Raw genomic sequence first — 25,482 nt, 5'->3', positions numbered from 1 at the left:
CAAAATTAACATTAAACAAGATAATGGTGTACGCTTAATTTCACAATAAGTGTGCAATTAATACACATTTTTAATCTTTTGACATACTAAAATTCCATAATAGGGATTGCATGTTATAAAAACAGAATGGAGTAGAACGCAGTGTTTAAACTCGATTTTCAAAGTTTAATTACCTGTAACTTCATTTGCCCACCAAATGCATGCTAATGTCTGTGTGTTATCTTGATTTGGGGACTTTTCTTAGCACATAGATATATGCAATTAATTGAATTCAGTTAAAATTGTTAGCTGATTGACAGCCCTAGTTATAGTGTATAATACATACAAGAACACAGTTTCATTTTATGACAGAACGAATGAATAAGCACATGAAAACATTCAAACAAAGCTCTCTCTGAATCTAATTATCAATACATTAAAACATTAAAATTTGACATAAAGAATATAAATTCCCCCCAATACAGAGATCTGTATTTCTCAAGTTACACACAGGGAATGAGAAGAAGAAACAGAGTGAGAGAAAGAAGCAGAGAGCAGGGAGGAGGAGTGGCAGCGTTCAGAGTAATCAGACTGCTGAAGCTGCGCTTTACTGGCCCGTGTCGCTCTGAAACTTTCATTAACTTCCTGTGTACCTCAATTACTCAAATTACCCCCCTACACACTCGTTTACCATTTTCAATTTGCAAAAACCCGTAAAATGCAAATGACATTGCTATTAGCATGCATGCAACTGAACACAGAGGGCTGTTCTGCACAGGGCCGGCCTGAAGCTTCACAAGAGCTGTTAGGAGAACAGTTCGACTGTGTGTCCGCTGCGCACTGGACTGATGTACTCAATCTTCTGATGTGCTTTCCCACTAACATGCTGCTGGATCCAGTCTGGCTCATTTCCACAGCCAGTGGTGGACAGTAACAAAATACATTTTTATCAGTTTTTATTTGGTGAAACTTTTACTTCACTACTTTCCAAAGCATTATATTGTACTTTTTACTCCACAACATTCCATAAAAACATGTTGTTCCTCGTTATTTCAAACTGAAAACCGCTCTGAGACGTGATAAAGTCACGAACAATTCATTCCAATGAACCTGCTGAACTGGTTCACAAACATTCATTTGTGAATCAGACTGATCCATCTAATGGATTTTAATATTGATTATTGTAAATGAAATCATTTTAGGTCATGACTGTCAGTTTTATGTGAACTAAATCTCCTGTGAAAGGGTGAGATACTTAAGCCCATTGAAATGCTTAAATGTGGACATGTTTGCATTTCACACAGCGATTTTAGCTAAAATAATGCAAATGAACACCTGAGCATCTTCCCTACACTCCTGTAGCAGTTTCAAATAATATAAAACTAGAATGTTTGCATAGCATTCCTCTTAAAACGCATTTTGCCCCATGTGACATCTTTACAGTATTTTTATACTATTTGTTCCCACGTATTTGCACAAATTTAGTTTTTCCCCAATTTTAAAACACTATATTATTTTCAGTGTTGGGGGTAATGCATTACAAGTAATGCGAGTTACGTAATCGGATTACTTTTTTCAAGTAACTAGTAAAGTAATGCATCACTTTTAAACTTACAACTAAATATTTTACAACTAGTTACTTTATTTACTTGATTATTCATTTTTTTGTTGCTAGGTGGCACCCATGGGCATCTAAAATGGTTAGATGCATTAAAACAAACATGGATGGTTCTGGGAACATCGGATAACACATTGCATCCCGGAAAGACAAGAGACATGTTTTTAGTCAAATATGTTACATCACTCCGTGAGTAATATCTTGTGATCAATGCAATGGATTATGTTGATTTTGTGCTCATTTTAATTGCAAGAATCTGCTGTAAATAGTCATGTGCCATCTATGATCTGTGCATTTTTCATGAAGTTATGAGCAATAAAATGCCATGATAAATCTACATATTTGTTTTCGGTTATCAGCTGTGTGCTGTTTTTGTAGTAAACTCACTTTGTGCTCATTAGAGGGTGAAAACAACGCGACAGGAGCATGTTGGAGGCATGATCTGAACGTGTACAGTCTCTGATTTTGTATGCAAAAAGAATCATTGTGTTACCTACTTAGTTTCAGTTTCTATTGGCTCTTAAACAGAGACACAGAAAGGGGAGTGTCAGTCATAAAGGGTTAAAGCACTCTGATTAAGAAGGCTGTACCTGGCAGACGGCCGTTTCAGGATCACATGAGTCGCTGTGTCCATTGCACTGGCACCGAACACAGCTGCCAAAGCCGGCTCTGGACGCGGCACCACCGGTGTGAGCAGAGAGCCTGTAGAACCCGGCCGCACATTCCTGCACGACACATCACACACAGTTACTCACACACACACACACACACACACACCTCGACGAGACTTAACAGCAATTAACAATGCAAGGAGTAACCCTGACAGCAACATAATGTCAGCTCAGATCCGGCCCACATCTGCTCCGCGTGTAATCCACATATACCAGATGTGGGCCGGATCCGGATGTTGCTGTCTGGGAAGTGATGATGAGCCTTATTAGAAACATAACCTGAGGTGGAAATCAGTCACAATGTGAAGTGATTGTGCACTATTTGGTGTTATTAGGATACATCACATCCTGTCGGGTGCTTGCATACGGCCTAGCCACAAAAGTCTGAATCTCAAACATGATGCATATGATTGATTCTTTTACAGATGCACATAATCACAACTAGTGCTGTAAATCCACACTGAAATGTAGACCAGCACGTCCATACAGGGAAAAAATAGTCCTCCGCTGAAACCATAGCAACACTCCCTCTCACCCTCGCTCTTCAAAATTAATCGCGTCAATTTAGTACACCATCTGCTCGGGGTGAACTTGCTAAACGCCTGTTTAAAAATACTTTATTAAGCACAGTATGAAGCGTTTGAGAGTTGCGGCCATCTGTCTCCACGCGGCCTCGTCCAGCCTGAATGTGAACAACTGACACTCGCTGATCTGTAATCGTCTGTCTCGCACACTCGAGCTCGTTAAAGATCTCACACGAGCAGTTTGTGGGCGGAGACTGGCGGCGAGAGAGCGCTTTCACACGTTAACAGTCTGAGAGGCAGAAACACTTGCTGTAATGATGAGCGCTGAGCAGCGATACTCCCAGCTGTTCGTCTCTTGACACTCGGCTGCTGGTTTTCTAGAGCCCTGTTATGAAAGGGCACATCGCCACCTCTCACACGCAGCTTAATTACTGTGACAGGGACGTCGCCATAAATCTATGTGCAAATTTCATTACTTGGAATTTTAAACGGGTCATGAGCTGCATTTTTTTTTAAAAAATGTATCATTTTCTCTGAGGTCCACTTATAGTGTTATTTTTACATCAAAAACACACTCATTTTGAAGTTTTCTCTCCTCTCTCTCTCAATTTGATGGGTGTGTCTCATTCAAGACCCACTTCTGTGATTGGCTAACAGTTTTGCATATTAAAATAATTTTCAACATCCCCACCATTACACATGTGGAGTTGTTTTGAAAACTTCCGATGTTGAAAAATATGATATGGACACACATTTTTCATGAAAACATTATGAGTTAGGTAATGATTACATTTATGTCACGTCTGGCACATACACTGCCCTCCAAAAGTTTGGAAACACCCCTGGGAAAGTGTGGTTTTGGACGATATCAGCATAAATCCTTATCGTTTTTTGGTGCAAATACATTACAGTAACTTGACATTATCATTAAACACCAGCAATAATAATTTTCATTTTGATTACATAATAATGGCAATATATACATGTCAAAGTCAGACATGCTGTGATGCTGGTTACTGGTTGAATCTTGGCCCAGGTTTGTAAAAGATTTTGGGTCAGCACACCTTAATAGCTTCAACAATTGATTGCCAATTAAGTTTAGAATACAATGAACCAATCAGAACCCAGTTTAGGTCAGATAGCTGCTAATGCTAATGCATCGAAAATTTAAGTTTTGTCTCTGTATAAACTGTTTATGCAATAAAATATGTTTTTGTAGTTTGTGTTGTGCCTTATCAGAGCAAAATTATCACAAATTAAAAAGGATTCATGCCAATATTGTCCAAAACCACACTTTTCTAGGGCATTTCCAAACTTTTGGAGGGCAGTGTAACGGCTCTTACAAGTCAAATATTGTGTGCAAAAGCCATTACCTCACAGGAGAGGCCGGCGTATCCCAGAGGACAGTCACATTTCTCAATCTGATGGGCGATTTCACTGTCCTGTGATGGCGTCCCCACCTCAGCCACCTCCAGAGTGATCTCAGAGATTCTGCACATCGAACACGTTCACACTTCAGATCTATTCTTGTATCGAGAAACTTCTTCCTCGTGACTTGAGTGATGTTTGAAATCGAGGATCTCTGTTAAGGATGTGTCTACCTGCTGTGCCTCATGACGCTGCCGTGTGAGGCCTTTATTAGGATATATTCAACATGAAACAGCACGTCCATGAAATCCTCACGAGACATCTTCCTGCCGTCCTTGTGTTTCCAGTCGTGCTGCAAAACATCAGTGTTGAAGTAAAGTTATGAGATCATGTGACACATTAAACTAACACATCAAACCTGATTGGCTCACCTCTGTTATGTCAATCTCATGACGGGTCAGCTGGCCAATCTGAAGCGCTGGCATGTGGCGGACCATGACCTTGTCCTTGTTGGGGCCGCCCTTTATGATGACCTGAGGCTCATAAGAGGTGCGGCCCGTCTCATCGCGAGCCTCGTAATAGATGGCGTACCGTAACTTCCCGCCATAGGCTGTTATCTGAAAGAACAAGCTCTTGCTTTAATGAACATTAACAATTCAACAATATTATTTAATATGACTGAATCAATCAGACTGTACATACTTTTTTTTCATCAAGGATGCATTAAATTGATCAAAAGTGACATTTATAATGTTACACAAGATTTCTATTTCAAATAAATGCTGTTCTTTTGAACTTTCTATTCATCAAATAATCATAGAAAAAACGGTTTCCACAAAAATATGACTGTTTTCAACATTGATAATAATCATAAATGTTTCTTGAGCAGCAAATCATCATATTAGAATGATTTCTGAAGGATCATGTGACACTGAGAGAGGAGTGATGAAATAAGACTGATGGTTAGACTATGCTTTGAGACACTTTCCACAAATAAGGTACAAATAGTTTTACAAAGTCATGACAGCACAAGTCATTATTTCGACATAATATCTTGTTATTTCAAATTATTAAGTCACTTCAACATAATATCTCGTTATTTTAACATAATAACTCTTTATTTCGAGATATTAAGTCATTATTTAGAGATATTAAGTCATTATTTCGACATATCTTGTCATTTCGACATAATTTATTATTTTGAGATAAATCATTATTTCGACATAACTCGTTATTTTGAGAAATTAAGTCATTATTTCAACATATCTCGTTATTTCGACATAAGTCGTTATTTTAAGATATTAAGACATTATTTTGACATATCTCGTTATTTCAACAATTCATTATTTTGAGATAAATCATTATTTTTACATAAATCGTTATTTCGAATTATTACGTCATTATTTCAACATAATATCTTGTTATTTCGAGATATTAAGATGTTATTTTGACATATCTTGTTATTTCGACAATTCATTATTTTGAGATAAATCATTATTTTGACATAAATCGTTATTTCGAGATATTAAGTCATTATTTCGACATATCTCGTTATTTCGACATAATTCATTATTTTGAGATAAATCATTTCGACATAATATCTCGTTATTTCAACATAACTCATTATTTCGACATAATTCATTATTTTGAGATAAATCATTATTTCGACATATCTCGTTATTTCAACATAACTCGTTATTTCGACATAATTCGTTATTTTGAGATAAATCATTATTTCAACATAATATCTCGTTATTTCGACATAATTCATTATTTTGAGATAAATCATTATTTCGACATAATATCTCGTTATTTCGACATAACTCGTTATTTTGAGATATTAAGATGTTATTTTGACATATCTCGTTATTTCGACATAATTCATTATTTTGAGATAAATCATTATTTCGACATAAATCGTTATTTCGAATTATTACATCATTATTTCAACATAATATCTTGTTATTTCGAGATATTAATTCGTTATTTCGAGATATTAAGTTGTTATTTCGACATATCTCGTTATTTCGACATAATTCATTATTTTGAGATAAATCATTTCGACATAATATCTCGTTATTTCGACATAATTCATTATTTTGAGATAAATCATTTCGACATAATATCTCGTTATTTCGACATAATTCATTATTTTGAGATAAATCATTTCGACATAATATCTCGTTATTTCGACATAATTCATTATTTTGAGATAAATCATTTCGACATAATATCTCGTTATTTCGACATAATTCATTATTTTGAGATAAATCATTTCGACATAATATCTCGTTATTTCGACATAATTCATTATTTTGAGATAAATCATTTCGACATAATATCTCGTTATTTCGACATAATTCATTATTTTGAGATAAATCATTTCGACATAATATCTCGTTATTTCGACATAATTCATTATTTTGAGATAAATCATTTCGACATAATATCTCGTTATTTCGACATAACTCGTTATTTTGAGAAATTAAGTCATTATTTCAACATAATATCTCGTTATTTCAACATAACTCATTATTTCGAGATATTAAGACATTATTTTGACATATTTCGTTATTTCGACAATTCATTATTTTGAGATAAATCATTATTTTGAAAAATCGTTATTTCGAATTATTACGTCATTATTTCAACATAATATCTTGTTATTTCGAGATATTAATTCGTTATTTCGAGATATTAAGTTGTTATTTCGACATATCTCGTTATTTCGACATAATTCATTATTTTGAGATAAATCATTTCGACATAATATCTCGTTATTTCGACATAACTCGTTATTTTGAGAAATTAAGTCATTATTTCAACATAATATCTCGTTATTTCAACATAACTCATTATTTCGAGATATTAAGACATTATTTTGACATATCTCGTTATTTCAACAATTCATTATTTTGAGATAAATCATTATTTTGACATAAATCGTTATTTCGAATTATTACGTCATTATTTCAACATAATATCTTGTTATTTCGAGATATTAATTCGTTATTTCGAGATATTAAGTCATTATTTCGACATATCTCGTTATTTCGACATAATTCATTATTTTGAGATAAATCATTTCGACATAATATCTCGTTATTTCAACATAACTCATTATTTCGACATAATTCATTATTTTTAGATAAATCATTATTTCGACATAATATCTCGTTATTTCAACATAACTTGTTATTTCGACATAATTCATTATTTTGAGATAAATCATTATTTCGACATAATATCTCGTTATTTCGACATAATTCATTATTTTGAGATAAATCATTATTTCGACATAAATCGTTATTTTGAATTATTACATCATTATTTTAACATAATATCTTATTTCGAGATATTAAATCGTTATTTCGAGATATTAAGTTGTTATTTCGACATAATTCATTATTTTGAGATAAATCATTTCGACATATCTCGTTATTTCGACATAACTCGTTATTTTGAGAAATTAAGTCATTATTTCAACATAATATCTCGTTATTTCGACATAACTCATTATTTCGAGATATTAAGATGTTATTTTGACATATCTCGTTATTTCGACATAATTCATTATTTTGAGATAAATCATTATTTCGACATAAATCGTTATTTCGAATTATTACGTCATTATTTCAACATAATGTCTTGTTATTTCGAGATATTAATTCATTATTTCGAGATATTAAGTTGTTATTTCGACATAATATCTCATTATTTCAACACAACTCGTTATTTCAAGATAAGAGGTGGGCCTCGTAATAGATGGCGTACCGTAACTTCCCACCATAAGCCGTTATCTGAAAGAACACACTCTTGCTGTAATGAACGTTAGCTGGCCATTAAATCCAAAAATATTATTTAGTATGACTGAATCAATCAGACTTTTTTCCTATAAAATTAATATTTTTTTCCATCAAGGATGCATTAAATTGATCAAAAGTGACATTTATAATGTTACACAAGATTTCTATTTCAAATAAATGCTGTCCTTTTGAACTTTCTATTCATCAAATAATCATACAAAACAACGGTTTCCACAAAAATATGACTGTTTTCAACATTGATAATAATCATAATGGTTTCTTGAGCAGCAAATCATCATATCAGAATGATTTCTGAAGGATCATGTGACACTGAAGACTGGAGTAATGATGCTGAAAATTCACCTCGTGTCTTTCCACCTAATTTTGGCAAATAAAAGGAGAAAGAGAAAAGAATAAAAGTAAAAAAGAGCTGGTTGTGTATGTGAACAGACGGACCATGGAGCGTTTGAACTGTTTGGGCAGTCTCCAGTAGTACGGCTCGCTCAGGTGCTGCTGGACCACATCAGCGTTGGCAATGATGTCCGGATGCTGGAAGCTCACGCCCGCTGTGCTCTCCTGACCGTTGGATTCGTCCACGAGAGGAAGAACGGTCTGTTCTGGCATCAGCGTCAGCTACAGGACAGAAGGGAACAGATTTCACTCTCACACGGTCGGTGACTTAAACACCTGCACTTTGAACTTACAAAGCGAAGTCAACATGAAACAGCATTCACCGTTTAACTTCAATAATGTGACGTATTTACAAATGAAACACAATATCAGTGGGTTCTCGTGTAGATTGGATTGTGAGAACATTATTATTGTTATTAATGTTTGTCCTCGCCCACGCAGCAGAGGTGGAGAAAGTTATTACATCTCAATGAAAGATTATGAAAGATTTAGTGCACCAGAGATATTTATGAAGTAAGAAGATAAATTGGGTATTTTCAGTCCTGCTCAAACTGTTAGACAAAATAGTGTAATAGTGTTGTGTTTCAGCGTCAGCAACTTCAGGATTCATTTTAGTGTGTGTATTGAGAGGCACATGTTGGTAAATGCATGCGTGTGTGTGTGTGTGTGTGTGTGTGTGTGTGTGTGTGTGTGTGTGTGTGTGTGTGTGTGTGAGGATCCCCACAGGGCAGCTAAACTACCCTCACCACATCAACACACAATCTCACGACTCACTGACTTAGAAAAAATCTCTCGTTTTCCATAAATGAGCTAAAGGATTCCAAACTCCTCTCCGACAGCAAACAAACTTAGATTAACTTTTGGACCGCAACCTTTGTTTAATTCGTTTGTCGATTTCGTCAGGTTGGAGAAGCATCCCTCAGCCATATTCTGCTGTTGTCTCCATGGACACGCTGAGGATTAAGGCGAGTTAGTGAACGAACAGGAAACCCTTATTAAAAACAAACAAGGGCCGTCTCTCTCTCTCTCTGTACGTCAGGCTTTCTTTCCATCTTTGTCTCTCCTGCTCACTCAATCCTGGCCTGTTGTGAATATGGTTTAAGGGAGAATGACAGCTAGGAAGCACTTGATATTTATTAATATTTACTGTTTCCCTGGTAACGGAGCATCTCAGCCCACCTCAGACAAGATGATTGAGAAAGCCATCAAAACACACAGAGTCACATGTGTCCTCACCGCATCCCACCATCGCTAGAGGACAACTGACATTTAAAGCAAACCTAAAACATGTCCTTTTGTTAACAATAAAAAACACTCATAATTCTGTAAAATAACAGATTATGCATTAAAAATGATGTCATCTCACCTGTGTGTGTGTGTGTGTGTCACTCACCCTCATGCGGATGAGTCCTGTGGCCTCTGTACACGAGCTGCTCAAGCCGAAGCAGTAGCACTGACTGCAGCCCAGCGGATTGGTGTGACTGAGGCCGAACGAGCCCACCTTACAGCGGTCACACCGCACTCCCTCCACATTCGCCTGAAAACACACTCGCGTTAGTGCTGTGTGCTGCTGTCCCTCTCACGGCTGACACATTATAAACAGCACATTTCACCATTTCAATGAATTACACACAAATAAACACCACCAGTTAAAAGTTTTTTTTTTACTAATTTTACTACAAATTTTTCTCTTTTCCACTTTAAAATAATTGTAAAGTGATAAAAAGTCTAAAAATGTATTTTATCAGATTGGAGCATCATACAGCATTTCACTGTCAGTGCACTCCTATACCTGACATGTATATAATATGACGGTTTTGATAAAAAAAAAAGACCCCTATACAACTAAAATTTCAAAACTGCCATTTTTATCAAAAGTATTGGAGAAGGCTGTTTTAACCCTTGTGCGGTCTTCGTTTGGGGCTACACTCAGGGTCTCTGGGGTCTCCAGAGACCACAGGCAACAAAATGTAATTTTGTAACAAAATATATATATATTTTTTTTTAAACAAATTTAATTTTACTCTGTTTATTAATGTTTTTACTCCACATGTGTGCAGTTTTTGGAGGATTTATCATATTTTTTAAATTTATATAAATAAATTAAAATATATATTTTTTAAATAGGTTTTTATACAAAAACGGCTTTTTATGTAAAATTCACTTTATAAAAGACCCACATTTCTAACTTTCATTCATGGGGACAACATGGATAATTTGACATGGTTTAGTGTGAGATTTTTGCCCATCTTTTGGAAAATGCAGTTTTAAAAGTAAAAAAAATATATTGTTTTTCAATATTGTTACATTATGATGAGACTCCACTTAGAAAATGGACAAAATTCATCCTCAAAATCAACATTATTGAAAAACTGTTTTTTTTTTTCAGTACAAAAAAGCTAAACTTTGACAGAAAGTAATTTTTATTGTCATAATTATGATTTCATAATATTTAGATATGAATCCAAATGAACAATACTTGTGAAAAGATGTCTTTCAGTCAGTCAAAGAGCAAATAGTGGAGCTCTGCTGCCATCTACTGGATAAAGTGATCAATTTTTTACTTTTAAAACTGCATTTTCCAAAAGATGGGCAAAAATCTCACACTAAACCATGTCAAATTATCCATGTTATCCCCATGAATGAAAGTTAGAAATGTGGGTCTTTTACAAAGTAAATTTTACATAAAAAGCTGTTTTTGTAGAAAAACCTACTCAACAAAATATTTTTTTATTTATTTATATAAATTTAAAAGATATGATAAATCCTCCAAAAACTGCACAAATATGAAGTAAAAACATTAATAAACAGAGTAAAATTACATTTGTTTTTTAAAAATAAACAATTATTTTGTTACAAAATTACATTTTGTTGCCTGAGGTCTCTGGAGACCCCAAAGACCCTGAGTGTGACTTTTTTTCTACACTAACATAAAAACAAGAGATCACTCCATTTTTTTATTTTTTATTTGTAGATCTAGAAAGTGTTAAAAACTGTACAAAGTTTCATGTCATTTGGACAAAGAGATCTTTTTTTTTTATTATTTTAGCAAACGTTGTTTGGGGTCTAAAAAGACTCCAAAGACCTCATAAGGGTTAAACCAGTTATCCCTTATTTAATTGCTAATAATATACTGGATCCTTTTCAGTGTGGGTTCAGAGCTAAGCATAGCACTGAATCAGTCTTGATGAGAGAGGTAAATGATCTGTTATTATTTATAGATTGCGGAAATTGTGCCATGTCGGTATTGCTGGATTTAAGTGCAGTGTTCGATATAATGGATGACTGCATTTGGTTAAATAGGTTAAAAACCGAGGTTGATATCTGTGATGATGCAGCCTTAAATTGGTTTGAGTCATATTTTACTATGTTTCTCTGTAGAAATTGGTAAATTTTCTTCATCCCCAGCTTCCGTCAAGTGTGGGGTGCCACAGGGCTCCATATTGGGCCCAATATAATTTGCTTCATATATCATCCCTCTACGCTCCAACTTCAAAAATCACAAGGTCCTCTATCATAATTACACTGATGACACCCAATTATACTGACAAATAATATCTTCTTTATTAGCTTGTGTAAAAGACATCAAAGGTTGGATGGGTGATAACTTTCTTCAGTTAAATGATAATAAGACCAAAGTCAATTTATTTGGCTCCCCTTCATTTTTTAGAGAGTTTTAACTCTAATTTAGGACCGTTGCGATCTAATATCTGCTCTCAAGGAAAGATATTGGGTGTCATTTTCGACAATTGTTTTTAGAGCCAGCTTCTTCCAACTTAGTGGCACACAGAATCTTAAATCTTTTCTAACTTTTAATGACTTTTAATGATGCTTTTATTTCGACAAGGCTTGACTATTGTAATGCCCTATATGCTGGTATCAACCAGTTTTCTCTTTCACGCTTGCAACTGGTTCAAAACTCTGCTTCTTGATGTGGAAAAAAGAGGGAGCATATCACCTCTATCTTAGCACATTAACACTGGCTAGCAGTAGCATTTAGAATTGATTATAAGGTTTTAACTTTTGTATTCAAAGCCTTGCATGTCCTGGCTCCAACTTGCATTGCAGATCTTATTTGTCCCTACTCCCCCCAGAGATCATTAGATCTTCTTCTTCTGATAAGTTATTAACCATCCTGTTGTCTCGCTTGAAATCTTGCTTCACTACCTGCATTCAAATCGTCCTTGAAAACTTAGCTTAGTCCTACTCATAACTTGCCTTTGTTTGCTTATTTTAGGCTTATTTTATTGTTTAAATCAAAGATGGGTTTCGGTGTGGTTCGGTACCTTGCAAGAGCACTGCCCACTTCTGTCTGCACAAGCGCAGAGGCCAGATTCTGAATCGCAGGCGTCCACTGACGAGCCTGCTGCGGAGCACTGGCAGGAAATGCACTGTGGGAAGTCTCTGTAGCCCAGCTTACACTCGTCACACTTCTCGCCCCTGAACTGCTCACGGCACATGCAGCAGCCCGTGTTCACGTTACACTGCTGCGCCACGGACCCCAACGCGTTACATCCGCATGCCTACAGAGAAATAGAGGAAAAAACACACATTCAATTCATATTATCTAAAATATTTACATAAAATAGCATTCACTTTCACTGCATGTGACTAAACATTTTAGAAAATAAAGGATCCACTCAAAACAGTCCGATCAAGGGAAAGCGAGGGTGACCACACAAAAAAAGCTGTCTGCCCACTCAATAGAAAATCAGTGGGAATAAAATGCAATTCTCGACACTGCCCTAGGCTGCTTCTCTTCCTACCTCAAGGCGAGAACCTTTCCACTGAAATTGAGAACTACTCTTTTTCCTCTGCACCTATCACCTGCGGGGTACCTCAAGGCTCCGTTTCGGGCCCGGTTCTTTCATATACTGTAAATGCTCCTGTTAGGTATTATTTTTCAGAAACAAAATATCTTATACTGAGTTCTGCCTTACAATCTCAGTTTGCCATAAAGACATAGTTAGATGGCTACCAAACGTTTGGTAAGATGCAAAGTTTTACAAGAGATTGCTTTATGTAAGGAGGTGATGTTAACCTGTGTGTCGTATATGTGCCATTGATGAAGAAAACAGTAAACAATGCTTATGAATCACATTTGATATATATATATATATATATATATATATATATATATATATAGTGGAGTGAAAAAGTGCTTGCCCCCTTCTTTTTTTTTTTTTTTTTTTTGTCACACTTTAATGTTTCAGATCATCAAATAAATTTAAATATGAATCAAAGATAACACAAGTAAACACAACATGCAGTTTTTATTATGAAGGGAAAACAAAATCCAAACCCACATGGCCCTGTGTGAAAAAGTGCTTGCCCCCTAAACCTAATGACTGGTTGGACCACCCTTAGCAGCAACAACTACAATCAAGCATTTGCGATAACTTGCAATGAGTCTGTTACAGCGCTGTGGAGGAATATTGTCCCTCTCATCTTTGCAGAATTGTTGTAATTCAGCCACATTGGAGGGTTTTCGAGCATGAACCGCCTTTTTAAGGTCATGCCACAGCATCTCAATAGGATTGAGGTCAGGACATTGACTAGGCCACTCCAAAGTCTTCCTTTTGTTTTTCTTCAGCCATTCAGAGGTGGACTTGCTGGTGTGTTTTGGATCATTGTCCTGCTGCAGAACTCAAGTTCACTGCAGCTTGAGGTCACGAACAGATGGCCGGACATTGTCCTTCAGGATTTTTTGGTAGACAGCAGAATTCATGGTTCCATTTATCACAGCAAGTCTTCCAGGTCCTGAAGCAGCAAAACAGCTCCAGACCATCACACTACCACCACCATATTTTATTGTGAGTATGATGTTCTTTTTCTGAAATGCTGTGTTAATTTTATGCCAGACGTAATGGGACACACACCTTCCAAAATGTTCAACTTTTGTCTCGTCAGTCCACAGAGTATCTTCCCAAAAGTCTTGATGTTTTCTGGCAAAACTGAGACGAGCCTTTATGTTCTTTTTGCTCAGCAGCGGTTTTCGTCTTGAAACTCTGCCATGCAGGCCATTTTTGCCCAGTCTCTTTCTTATGGTGGAGTCATGAACACTGACCTTAAATGAGGCAAGTGAGGCCTGCAGTTCTTTGGATGTTGTTGTGGGGTCTTTTGTGACCTCTTGGATGAGTCGTCGCTGCGCTCTTGGGGTAATTTTAGTCGGCCGCCCACTCCTGGGAAGGTTCACCACTGTTCCATGTTTTCGTCATTTGTGGATAATGGCTCTCACTGAGGTTCGCTGGAGTCCCAAAGCTTTAGAAATGGCTTTATAACCTTTTCCAGACTGATGGATCTCATTTATTTTCTTTCTCATTTGTTCTTGAATTTCTTTGGATCTCAAATGATGTGTAGTTTTGAGGATCTTTTGGTCTGCTTCACTTTGTCAGGCAGGTCCTATTTAAGTGATTTCTTGATTGTGAACAGGTGTGGCAGTAATCAGGCCTGGGTGTGGCTAGAGAAACTGAACTCAGGTGACTCAGGTTATGTTTTAACGGGGGGTTGCATGTGAGTTTGGATTTTGTTTTCCCTTCATAATAAACACCTTCATTTAAAAACTGCATGTTGCGTTTACTTGTTTTATCTTTGATTAATACTTAAATTTGTTTGATCATCTGAAACATTAAAGTGTGACAAACATGCAAAAAAATAAAAAATCAGGAAGGGGGCAAGCACTTTTTCACACCACTGTATATATATATATATATATATAATTTTGAATAAACATCATGTTACTGAGTACATGTTATTAGTACATTATTTAATTCAGCACTTGAAGGTATTGATTTTTGAACAGTTCAATGGATTCTGTTGTAATTGAATCGTAAGGCAACAATCAAGACATTTTGCTGCTGTTCTGCTGCTCTGTGGCATTAACTCAGAGATTCACCTCGACGTGACATGATGAATAATAATGATGTTTTGGCAGAAGATAAATATACACAGCGAGAGCAGACAAGAGTGAAGAGGAGAGATGAGGCGTACCTTACAGCCGCTGCTGATGTCGTGACCCCAGTGGTTGGGCGCACATTTGTCACATCTCTCTCCCACGGTGTTGGGCGGACAGATACACTGACCTGTGTTAGCGTCACAGTTATTTCCCACATGGGCACACTGGCACGCTGCGAGACAGACAGAAACAGAGAGCAGGTTAATTGCAGAGCGCAGCTGAGCACCTGTTCTAAATGTCAGCGCCGGCTCTCCTCTCTGCTGTCTAATATCAGAGAGAGAGGGTGACAGAAGGAGATGAAATAAACACCACAGATGAAAACTGTAGCGCTTAGAGGTCAGGCTTGTTGACAACCACATCCAGGAGCTGAGCTGGAATTTACAAGGCATTGTCTGAAATCTCACAAGCCTTTGCTCTTTCATATCTGAGAAGATGTGTCACTTTGTGTCTGTTATGTTTCATTTACAGTATCAACTTTATCTTATACAGAAGTCAAGTCACCTTTATTTCTATGGCAATTTATTTTTGCAAATTTACATGCATCTAAAGCACATCTGGATCTGGACTGAATGAGACCTCTCTGTTTCAGAGGTGAATTCTTACGTGTACAGCCGCCTTCCTGGAAGCTGAAGTGTCCGGGAGCGCAGCGGTCACACTTCTGTCCCGTCACACCGGGCTGACAGCGACACTGACCGCTCTCGTCACAATCAAACGACTTCGATCCGAATGAATTGCAGTGGCACGGGACACAGCCCTGAGCGCCCTGCATGTGTAAACCAGACTGAGAGCGGAGAGAGAGAGGAGTGATGAAATAAGAGTGATGGTTAGACTATGCTTTGAGACACTTTCCACAAATAAGGTACAAATAGTATTACAAAGTCATGACAGCACAAGTCATTATTTCGACATAATATCTCATTATTTCAAGATATTAAGTCGTTATTTTGACATAATAACTCTATTTCGAGATATTAAGTCATTATTTCGACATAACTCATTATTTCAAATTATTAAGTCACTTCAACATAATATCTCGTTATTTCAACATAATAACTCTTTATTTCGAGATATTAAGTCATTATTTCGACATATCTCGTTATTTCGACATAACTCGTTATTTTGAGAAATTAAGTCATTATTTCGACATAATATCTTGTTATTTCGACATAACTTATTTTGAGATATTAAGTTATTATTTCGACATAAGATCTCATTATTTCAACATAACTTGTTACTTCAACATAATAACTCGTTATTTCGAGATATTAAGTCCTTATTTCGACATATCTCATTTTTTCGACATAACTCATTATTTAGAGATATTAAGTCGTTATTTCAACATATCTCGTTATTTCAAGATATTAACTTGTTATTTTGACATAACTCATTATTTTGAATTAAGTCGTTATTTCAACATAATATCTCGTTATTTCGACATAATAACTCGTTATTTCAAGATATTAATCCGTTATTTCGACATAATAAATCATTATTACGACATAATTTGTTTTTTCAAGATATTAAGTAGTTATTTTGAGATATTAAGTTATTTCGACATAACTCATTATTTTAAGATATTAAGTCATTATTTCAACAATATCTCGTTATTTCGCCATGACACGTTATTTCGAGATATTAAGTCGTTATTTCAACATATCTCATTATTTCGACATAATTCGTTATTTCGAGATATTAACTCGTTATTTTGACATATCTTATTATTTCGACATAACTCATTATTTCAAGATAGTCGTTATTTCAACATAATATCTCGTCATTTCGACATAACTTATTATTTCAAGATATTAAGTTATTATTTTGAGATATTAAGTCGTTATTTTGACATAATATCTCAATATTATGGCATAACTCGTTTTCTCAAGATATTAAGTAGCTATTTTGAGATATTAAGTTATTTTGACATAATATCTTGTTATTTCAACATAATTCAACATAATAACACAACTACATTGGAAAAACAGTTTTTTCACATTGTGAAAAGGTTAACCTCAAGCTCAATTAAATTAATTAATTGGTAACTACTACAAAAAAAAACAAAAAAACAACAATGCTGGTTCCAAACTAGCAATCCCCAACATTAATTTTAAATAAATAAATATTCTACATTTATTTGCTACAAAATAAAATCAGACCAATTAGATAATTAAACTCTTAAAAGGGGAATTTCCAAATGTACCAAACATTTTGGCATTAGGTTTCTAGAATTGGCAAATAAAAAAAATCCTTCATTTAATATTTAGTTTGACCTGCGGAGGAGAACAAATAACAAAATTTAAAAATTGGATTTCATCAGGCTTAATTTTTGCACCTATACTTGTGGAATGTGTCTTGTGGTGATACAAACAGTGCAATATCTTGTGAATTAATAAACAATCTCCATTAGTTTCTCAGAGAGCCAAAGAATTCAGATCACAGCACTGAACATGCAGATGGTACAGATCAAACCAAACCACAAAACAATGTTTTACACTCTCCTATAACTCACTTCAAACACCGTCAAGACATTATGAAAGGTAAACCGCCAACAATTTCATTTTAATGATCAAAAATGATCATGCAGCCCTGATAAATCTGCACACATTGCTGTGGGGTGATTGACAGCCATCTGTCCGCTAGGAACAGGTGCGCTGTCACCGTAGCAACCAATGACAACTGGTCCTGGCACACGCCGTCAGTGCCGCCCGACGGATGCCAAATATATGAAGAGACACACACACATCCCATCATGCAAAGCTGCGAGCCAAAGTGACAAAACTCTCCTCCAAGAGAACTCAAATCCGTGCCTTTTAAAGATTAAGAAAAGACTAAAACATAAGAAAGCGCAGTGGCATGAGCTTTCTGCCCGCAAAAACAGATTAACTCCCTAAAGCGCTACTCAACTAATGTTACATGTAAATGTATAATTAAAAGCCAAAGCAAACTGTGCACATTATGTTTCATCCTCCTTAAAGCCAAAGGCTGTGTTTTTGAATGATGTGAACTTGTATTGGGTCTAATTCGCTAAAGTTGTGTACTGAAGCATGAAAAGTTTCTCATGTAAACAGGATTGCATGTGAATTTGTTCTTCCTCTCATGATGTCGGAGAGTCTGGAGAATGTTAGACGTGTGAGGGCATGGACACCTGGACAGAACTTCAGTTCAAGCGCTCAAACTTTCCCTGATCTTTTGACATTTAAGGCCCTGTTTACAGCTGCTATTAAGATCTGAAAAAACCCTTACATGTGTCCACCCATAGAACAGAAAACTGTAAAAACTTGCATAAAGTCGGCATAAAAGGGAAGTTGCGCTCATCTTTTCTTCTCTATTGTGACGTATATCTGAGTGAAACTGCTTCTCAAACAAGAACAAACGTAGGGCAGGGCTTGATTTTGTCCATTTGGACTTGATTGGATAGTAGATATTAGATCCTCACAGAAAGTCACACACATGCACTGTGCACCCATCATGCCGTGCGTTTACCCCTGTGCCGGGGCGGTACGCCCCTCGAGGGCATCCCCCTCTGCTTTCCCATCTCTGGATGTGTTGGATGGGAACCTGTTGGACGGGTCTCCGGGTCTCCCTGCGGGCGTGAGCCGGCCGTATCAGGTCACACCTGCGGCCCACGTATCCGGCCCGACAGATGCACCTGCCCTCAGAGTCACAGCGCTGGGACACGGAGCCCCGAGCGCTGCACTGACACGGCCGACACAACTGAGACTCGCCATCCCACCAACAATTCGGCTGAACACACACACGGGTTGATGAAGAGGCAGAGACAGAGAAATGAACGCATGACTGCGTCTGCTGTAGCTCCTGTAAGGAATTTACTCATACTGGCCCAGTGAAAAAGAAATGTGGCTCTAACAATGACAGCATTCGGTGTTGTTTACCCACCATACACTCGTCACACTGCCGTCCCACCACATGTTGTCGACACTGGCACTGCCCGGTCTCCTGATGGCACAGCTCCGACACCGACCCGTTACTGTGACACTGACACGCTGCACAGACAGAGAGAGACAGAGATGGAGCGTGAGGGTCTGGAGACAGAGTAATGGAAGAAACACTGACAGCTGAACAGCAGAATGAGGAAACAGCTGACAGTAGTGAGAAAGCGCGATCTCCTTTACTTAAGAAGCAGCTGGTCTTGGGATCTCAGAGATCTCGGTGAGCAACTAAAATGTATAAGCTCAGAAATATATTTTGGTGCCAGTCCGTGCAGAGCTTTAAAAATATATATATTTCTTAAAAATAGAACCTGGAGGAAGCATATATAATGAAAATAACATTGGTCCCAAAATAGAACCTTGAGGGACCCCACATGTGATAGAAGCTTTAAAAGTTTCTTCTGCTCACCAAGACTGCATTTATTTGATCAAAAAATACAGTGAAAATGTTAAATATTATTATGATTTAAAATATCTGTTTTCTATGTGAATATATAGCAAAGTGTAATTTATTCCATGCTGAATTTTCAGCATCATTACTCCAGTCTTCAGTGTCACATGATCCTTCAGAAATCATTCTGATATGATGATTTGATGCTCAAGAAACGTTTACAATTATTATCAATGTTGAAAACTCTTGTGCTGCTTCATATGTTTGTGGAAACTATCAAAAGTCTGGAGTAAGCAACAAAAAAAGATAAATGAATTTCTTCATTCAGCAATGCCATATTCAGTTGGTCAAAACAGTGACAGAAGAGACATTTATGTTACAAAAGACTTATTTTTTCAAATAAATGCTGTTCTTTTGAACATTCATCAAAGAATCCTGAAAAATAAAATGTATGACAGTTTCCACAAAAATATGAAGCAGCACAACAGTTTTCAATGTAGGTCATTCGAACGCTTCTTAAGCATCCCACTGAGCGCTGTGCTCCCTGAGCATTGTTCCGCTCTTCACAAGTCCTTATTCCCAACAGAAATAAAGTCAGTCCTATTTTCTTTCATTAAATATAGACATGCTCCGGAAGTTAAAAACAGTTGAGGACTGAACGACAGACGTGATGTCACAGGGTTCTACATTTTAGGAGATACTAAAGCTTGGCGCACATTTTTGTGCAATATGAATATGTCTGATAGTAGGGAAAAGCTTCTTTCAATCTGATAATCTGAGTTAATTCCATGAATTATTTTACCAGTACAACAATTTATGTGAAATTAAACTGAAAAACTAATATTTGAGAATATCTCAACATGAAAAATGTCTGTTTATGCAATTTTTCACATTACAAATTAAAACATTAAAAATCCTGAAACTTTCTGGTTTAAATTAGAGTTTGAATCCCAGACGTTTGATGTGAACCACACCATATGAACATGTTTTGCAATATTATATCTAAACGTACTGAACTGAAAGTCTGCAGGAACACATCAACGGTTTCATTGTCTTGTTTCATGCACAGTCAAGGGAATGTGTTCTGAACTCGCCTCTAGCGTATATACAGTAACAGCTCAAATTAAAAACCAGTGAGATTATTCAACATCCCACGACCCCGTTGCATGCTAATCAGCGCTCAGTGTGTGTGCCAATCAAACAGAACGACTGTATCCTGCTTCAGATGACAGTGCGGTGTGACCGTGGGCTGCAGGAGGACAGATTGCATTTCAATATAATGCACACACTCTTTCTGAGCCGAGATGAGCGCAGATGGTGCTGCGTGAGGCCTGCTGGAGGGAATCTGTGTGCACTGTCCTTGAGGGGAGACGGCCTGAGCTTGATCCTGGATCAGCTCACCTCTCTCTCTCACACACACATCTGCCATACAGGCTGTCTGGAAGTACACAATTTAATTTCTACAAAAATTGACACATTAACAACTTTTAAAGTGACAACTAAATATGGCGTTTAAAGAAAGGAAGCAAAACATCCTGCAGATTGAGTGTACAACAATGTCGAGTAATGTTTAAGGTTACTTCCTATACTTGAGTATTATTTTGTTTAAATGCACTTCTGTTGAAATTAAATACTGCACTCAATTACATTTACAAAGCTAAAATTTTCATTTTTACTGATTGCAACATCATTTACACCTTTAAAGTATACACTTCACAGGTTATCTTAACTTTACAAAAACATTATTGAATTATATATGTCTAAATCAACTAATAACAAGCCGATGAAATTGCATTTTCATAAAAATTACTATGATCATGGTAACAGTGACTTCTCTGATTGGTGGATCATGTGTCATAACTGGATCTTCCGGTGAAACGACAAACTGACATACAGGGATTTTCCCATCATGTTGTCCGCTTTAACCCTGCCCCTTTCGTACTCACATTCACTTCTGAGTAGGGATGTGTATCGAGAACTGGTTCCAAAACTTGAAGAATCAGTGATTCGATAATAAACGTGCATTGCAATTCCGCTAGTCGGTTCCTGTGTGTGATTTTAAACCTTTCAAGTGCAAAGAAGACTCACGCGCTGTTGCACACGACGTGGGCACAGAACGACTTCTCATACTGAATAGTGCGTGATACTGACCTGTGTTCTCTACCTCTCGTCATTTTGCATGGACAAATGCACAAAAATATTTCAAAATATTCTCATAACACAGTCGGTTATGTCTTAAATAAATGTAAACAGCTGAGCTGACAAAGAAAACGCATGTGTAACAGTATACTGGATCCGTGCATCTCTTAAAGTGACAGCAGCCTAATATTCTTGCTGCCGTCAAGAGAAAATTCACTCGCTGTTCTAGACTGAATAACTATATTTGTAATGTAGCCTATGTATTATACATAAAGTGCAATTATTTTGCATTTTATTACAGTTTCTGTACCTGAATACCTGAAAATCTTAAAACACTGTTTATGTATCTTTGTTCAGATGTATTTATTTGTGCATTTGATAATTTGTTTATTTATTTATTTATTTTTAAATTACTGGGTGTTTAATTGTCTTTAATAATGCTTGAAATGTATATTAGTAAAATAAAGTGAGTTTTTGCTTAAAACAAGCAAAATTATCAATGGTGTAAGAAAAATAATCTGTTTGTATCTGTTTGAAATCTTGTTTCTTGTTTCTGTCCCAAACTGAAACAAGATTATTTTTCTTACCCCAATGGCAGATAATTTTGCTTGTTTTAAGCAAAAACTCACTTCATTTTAAAAAATTTTTCCCCAGAAAACAAGAAAAAGTATCATATGTAATTTTACTTATCTAGTAAAAGCATATGGATTTAAGGATTTTTAGACATTTGGACTGGAAACAAGACAAAAATACTAAATAACAAAAGCATTTTTTTGCAAGTTCCTTGTGTAAATGTTCTTCAGCCTGTTGATTTTTGTTCATGGTATTCAGCTGCAATAAAAAAAATTGCAATAAGACTTAAAATAAATGTGTACGATATCTAGTGCTGCGTCCCAATTAGCCTACTTCTACTACGCCCTAAAAGTATGTACTCTTTCTGTGAACAAAAAATATTTACTTTTGAGTGTGTAGCAAAAGAGTAGACAAGCTTTGGGACATACTATCACGTCATACAATTGCGTCTTTGCTCTCTGTCGCATCACCGTAAACTGGCCTGTCAATCATCTTACATCCTCCACATTTCATTTAGCTAATTTCCTACCGTATCGCAGAGAAATGCAGCACGCTGATCTGCAGTCACGGGTCTTTCATGTGGAGAACTCTCCTCATATTAATGCATAATGATACATTTAAAAGTTAATGGCCAATCAGATCTTTATAAAAGTCTGCATTGGTATTTGCAGATTAAATAAATATTTTCTATCAGGTTGAACTGATCATTCATTCAAACCTCGCATATCCTCCATGTTTTGTAGTTTTTTTAACACTTTTTACTCATGTTTGTAGTTCTGAACTGAATCCTCTTCCAAAGCGCAATGGGTTGTGGGCAATATTAGCCTTTATAGTGTGCACGGATCCACACTTCAAAAATCTACTGGAAATAGTAGACCATCCGGGGACTTTTGGCATACTCTTTTCAACATACTATGCTTTGGGACACACTTTATGTTTTTTTGTTTTTTTTACCTTATTGGAATTGAAATTAGAAATCAATAAGAATTGGAATCTTTAAAATTCAAACATCACCCAACCCTATTTTTGAGTGCCAAACCCGCATTTCAACATCTAATCAACAACCGAACTATAGAATCAACTTCCTGCCCTACATTTTTTCTTATTCAATAATCCGTTATACATCAGAGTGTGTCACAATACTGAGGAAAAAATATGCCACTACTTCCATTACATTAAAATGATGTTGACAGTTTCCCCATTCAGATGGGTCTAGTTTCCCAGAGGAAGTCAGGCAAATACATGTTTCTCAGACGTACTTTGTGATTTTAATCCTACCTGAATCAAACACGTCTGTTTTTCGGTGCCTAGTGTTTTTCTCGCCTTTCCTCTGAGAAAACGAATCCCATTCGAATGGGAATGTCTGAGATAGAGATTTATTATTTTTTCACAGTGCTTCTCCTTCTCCTTTCTGAGCCTGACAGACACGCTCACTACTATCTGTGATGAAAGGTCTTTTAAAATCAAAACCCTAAAGTCAGCACTTGGTTTTAGCCATCACGTATTATTGTTAGCTAAAACAATGAAGCTCGGCTCCTTCACTCACCTTGGCAGTTCTTGGCTATGAGGGCATCTCCAAAGTATCCGTCCGCACACCTTTCACAGTCCGGCCCTCCGTATCCCTCACGACAGCGCAGACAGGCTCCGGTCACCGGGTCGCAGCTGAGCGCTGCTGTGTGATCCAGGTTACCGTTACACATACACGGCTGACAGGAACCCCCAAGAACGTCGGGACGCCCGAAATAGCCATTAGCACACCTGCGGTCATCCAAAGAAGAGAGAATGCATGCTCAAGAGTCTGATCACACTTCAGGCCTTCTACAGTGACACAAAACTGTAATTTGCACCATTTAATTATCTGTTTTTCCTCTCACATTATAAAATAATGTACGCTTAAATCAATTTCTCACATGCATGTGTTTTATTAATTGCTATGCAGGCATGTAATTAGCTGGATAATGTACAGTCAGCCAGTTTGGGGTCCTGGTCGCCATGTGTGGGTTTGTTTTGAGATAATGAACATTTATATCTTATGTACAGTATGATGCATAGAGATATATTTAACTTCTAGCTTGAGGGTGGTGCAATGAATTCAGAGGTCGTTCAGTACATGTGCACTAGAAACTAAACTTTAACTGAACTCGTCTGAGCTGAAACAGATGTAGAGAATAGCTGGGGTAAAGTGGGATGAATGGACACACTTAAGGAAAGCGTTTAAGTATATTGCATTTCCTGACATGTCCTGTTTCTCTTTTAAAGGAGCTGTGTACACACTGAACTGGCTCCATTACAGTACGTCTGATGAACAACCCTCGTTTGATCATGAAAAGAGCACCCGAGACTTTTCTCGCCAAAACAAAGCGCAGACGATGAGAATGTGAGAGAAATATAAGGGGAAGAGACGCTATCACTTCCTCCGCTCGCTTCGCCCACCCGCTCTTCTTATCTGCTGTCGGTGCGTTCGGATCCTATATCTCTACTGAAGCAACTTGTGCTGCCGGCAGATAAACACGCACAGTCTATCCACTCCCTTCATGTTAAATGGATTCCTCTGCGCTTATCTGCACACGACTGCGCTATCTGCATGATGGTGGAAAGAGAAAGTAATCACTGCGTTTCACTCGTGCTCAGCGGATTCCGCGAGCCACCGTAGACTTATTAATTGAATGTGGTATTGGTTGTGACTGTCTTTACAGGCCCAGCGGCATGCTGGTGCAGAATCTAGTTCTAGCTGTTCATGTTGGAGATTTCAACATTTAAACAAAGTTTCAGATCTCACAATAACTTTAAAAGACATAATATCCCTTCAGCAGTACAGATGCTCTGGGATAATGTCTCATTTAAGGAATATTGGATTGGTACATTCATATACAGTAATATCTGCATTCATAATTGTGTTACTGTATGGCGGGCCAGATTACAAAGTGTCATTTTTACCATACTGCTTGTCATTTAACATAATTAGTGGATTTCAAGTTGCTTTGGTAGCCCCAGATCACAGTCCAAACGAATACTTGCACACAAAACCTCTGGTGGTGCACAGATCCAAAAATAACTCCAAGATCAAAAAACATAAAATATCCGCTAAAATAAAAGCTCC

General features: G+C 36.8%; 1 protein-coding gene across 9 annotated transcripts in view; it reads right to left on the bottom strand.

Moving 5' to 3' along the window:
• The window catches only part of lama2 (laminin, alpha 2), a 171,309-nt gene that overhangs the window by 43,585 nt on the left and 102,242 nt on the right, over positions 1-25,482 (bottom strand). For 5 of the 9 annotated variants that reach the window (XM_048208189.1, XM_048208190.1, XM_048208191.1 and 2 more), the window contains exons 19-30: positions 23,929-24,140; positions 19,227-19,333; positions 18,813-19,073; positions 15,936-16,113; positions 15,368-15,504; positions 12,664-12,900; positions 9,771-9,914; positions 8,423-8,599; positions 4,592-4,777; positions 4,394-4,512; positions 4,166-4,283; positions 2,188-2,322 (exon numbers count right to left, since the gene is read on the bottom strand). In XM_048208189.1, the coding sequence (XP_048064146.1) occupies positions 2,188-2,322; positions 4,166-4,283; positions 4,394-4,512; positions 4,592-4,777; positions 8,423-8,599; positions 9,771-9,914; positions 12,664-12,900; positions 15,368-15,504; positions 15,936-16,113; positions 18,813-19,073; positions 19,227-19,333; positions 23,929-24,140 (2,011 nt within the window). The remainder of the gene's footprint in view (positions 1-2,187; positions 2,323-4,165; positions 4,284-4,393; positions 4,513-4,591; positions 4,778-8,422; positions 8,600-9,770; positions 9,915-12,663; positions 12,901-15,367; positions 15,505-15,935; positions 16,114-18,812; positions 19,074-19,226; positions 19,334-23,928; positions 24,141-25,482) is intronic. The other 4 variants (XM_048208194.1, XM_048208195.1, XM_048208196.1 and 1 more) reach the window with 1 other exon arrangement.

This window comes from Megalobrama amblycephala, linkage group LG11 (genome assembly GCF_018812025.1).
Source record: "Megalobrama amblycephala isolate DHTTF-2021 linkage group LG11, ASM1881202v1, whole genome shotgun sequence".
NCBI classification, from domain to species: Eukaryota; Metazoa; Chordata; class Actinopteri; order Cypriniformes; family Xenocyprididae; genus Megalobrama; species Megalobrama amblycephala.
Note: the sequence above shows the minus strand (reverse complement) of the source record. Positions and strands in the feature narration are given on the sequence as shown.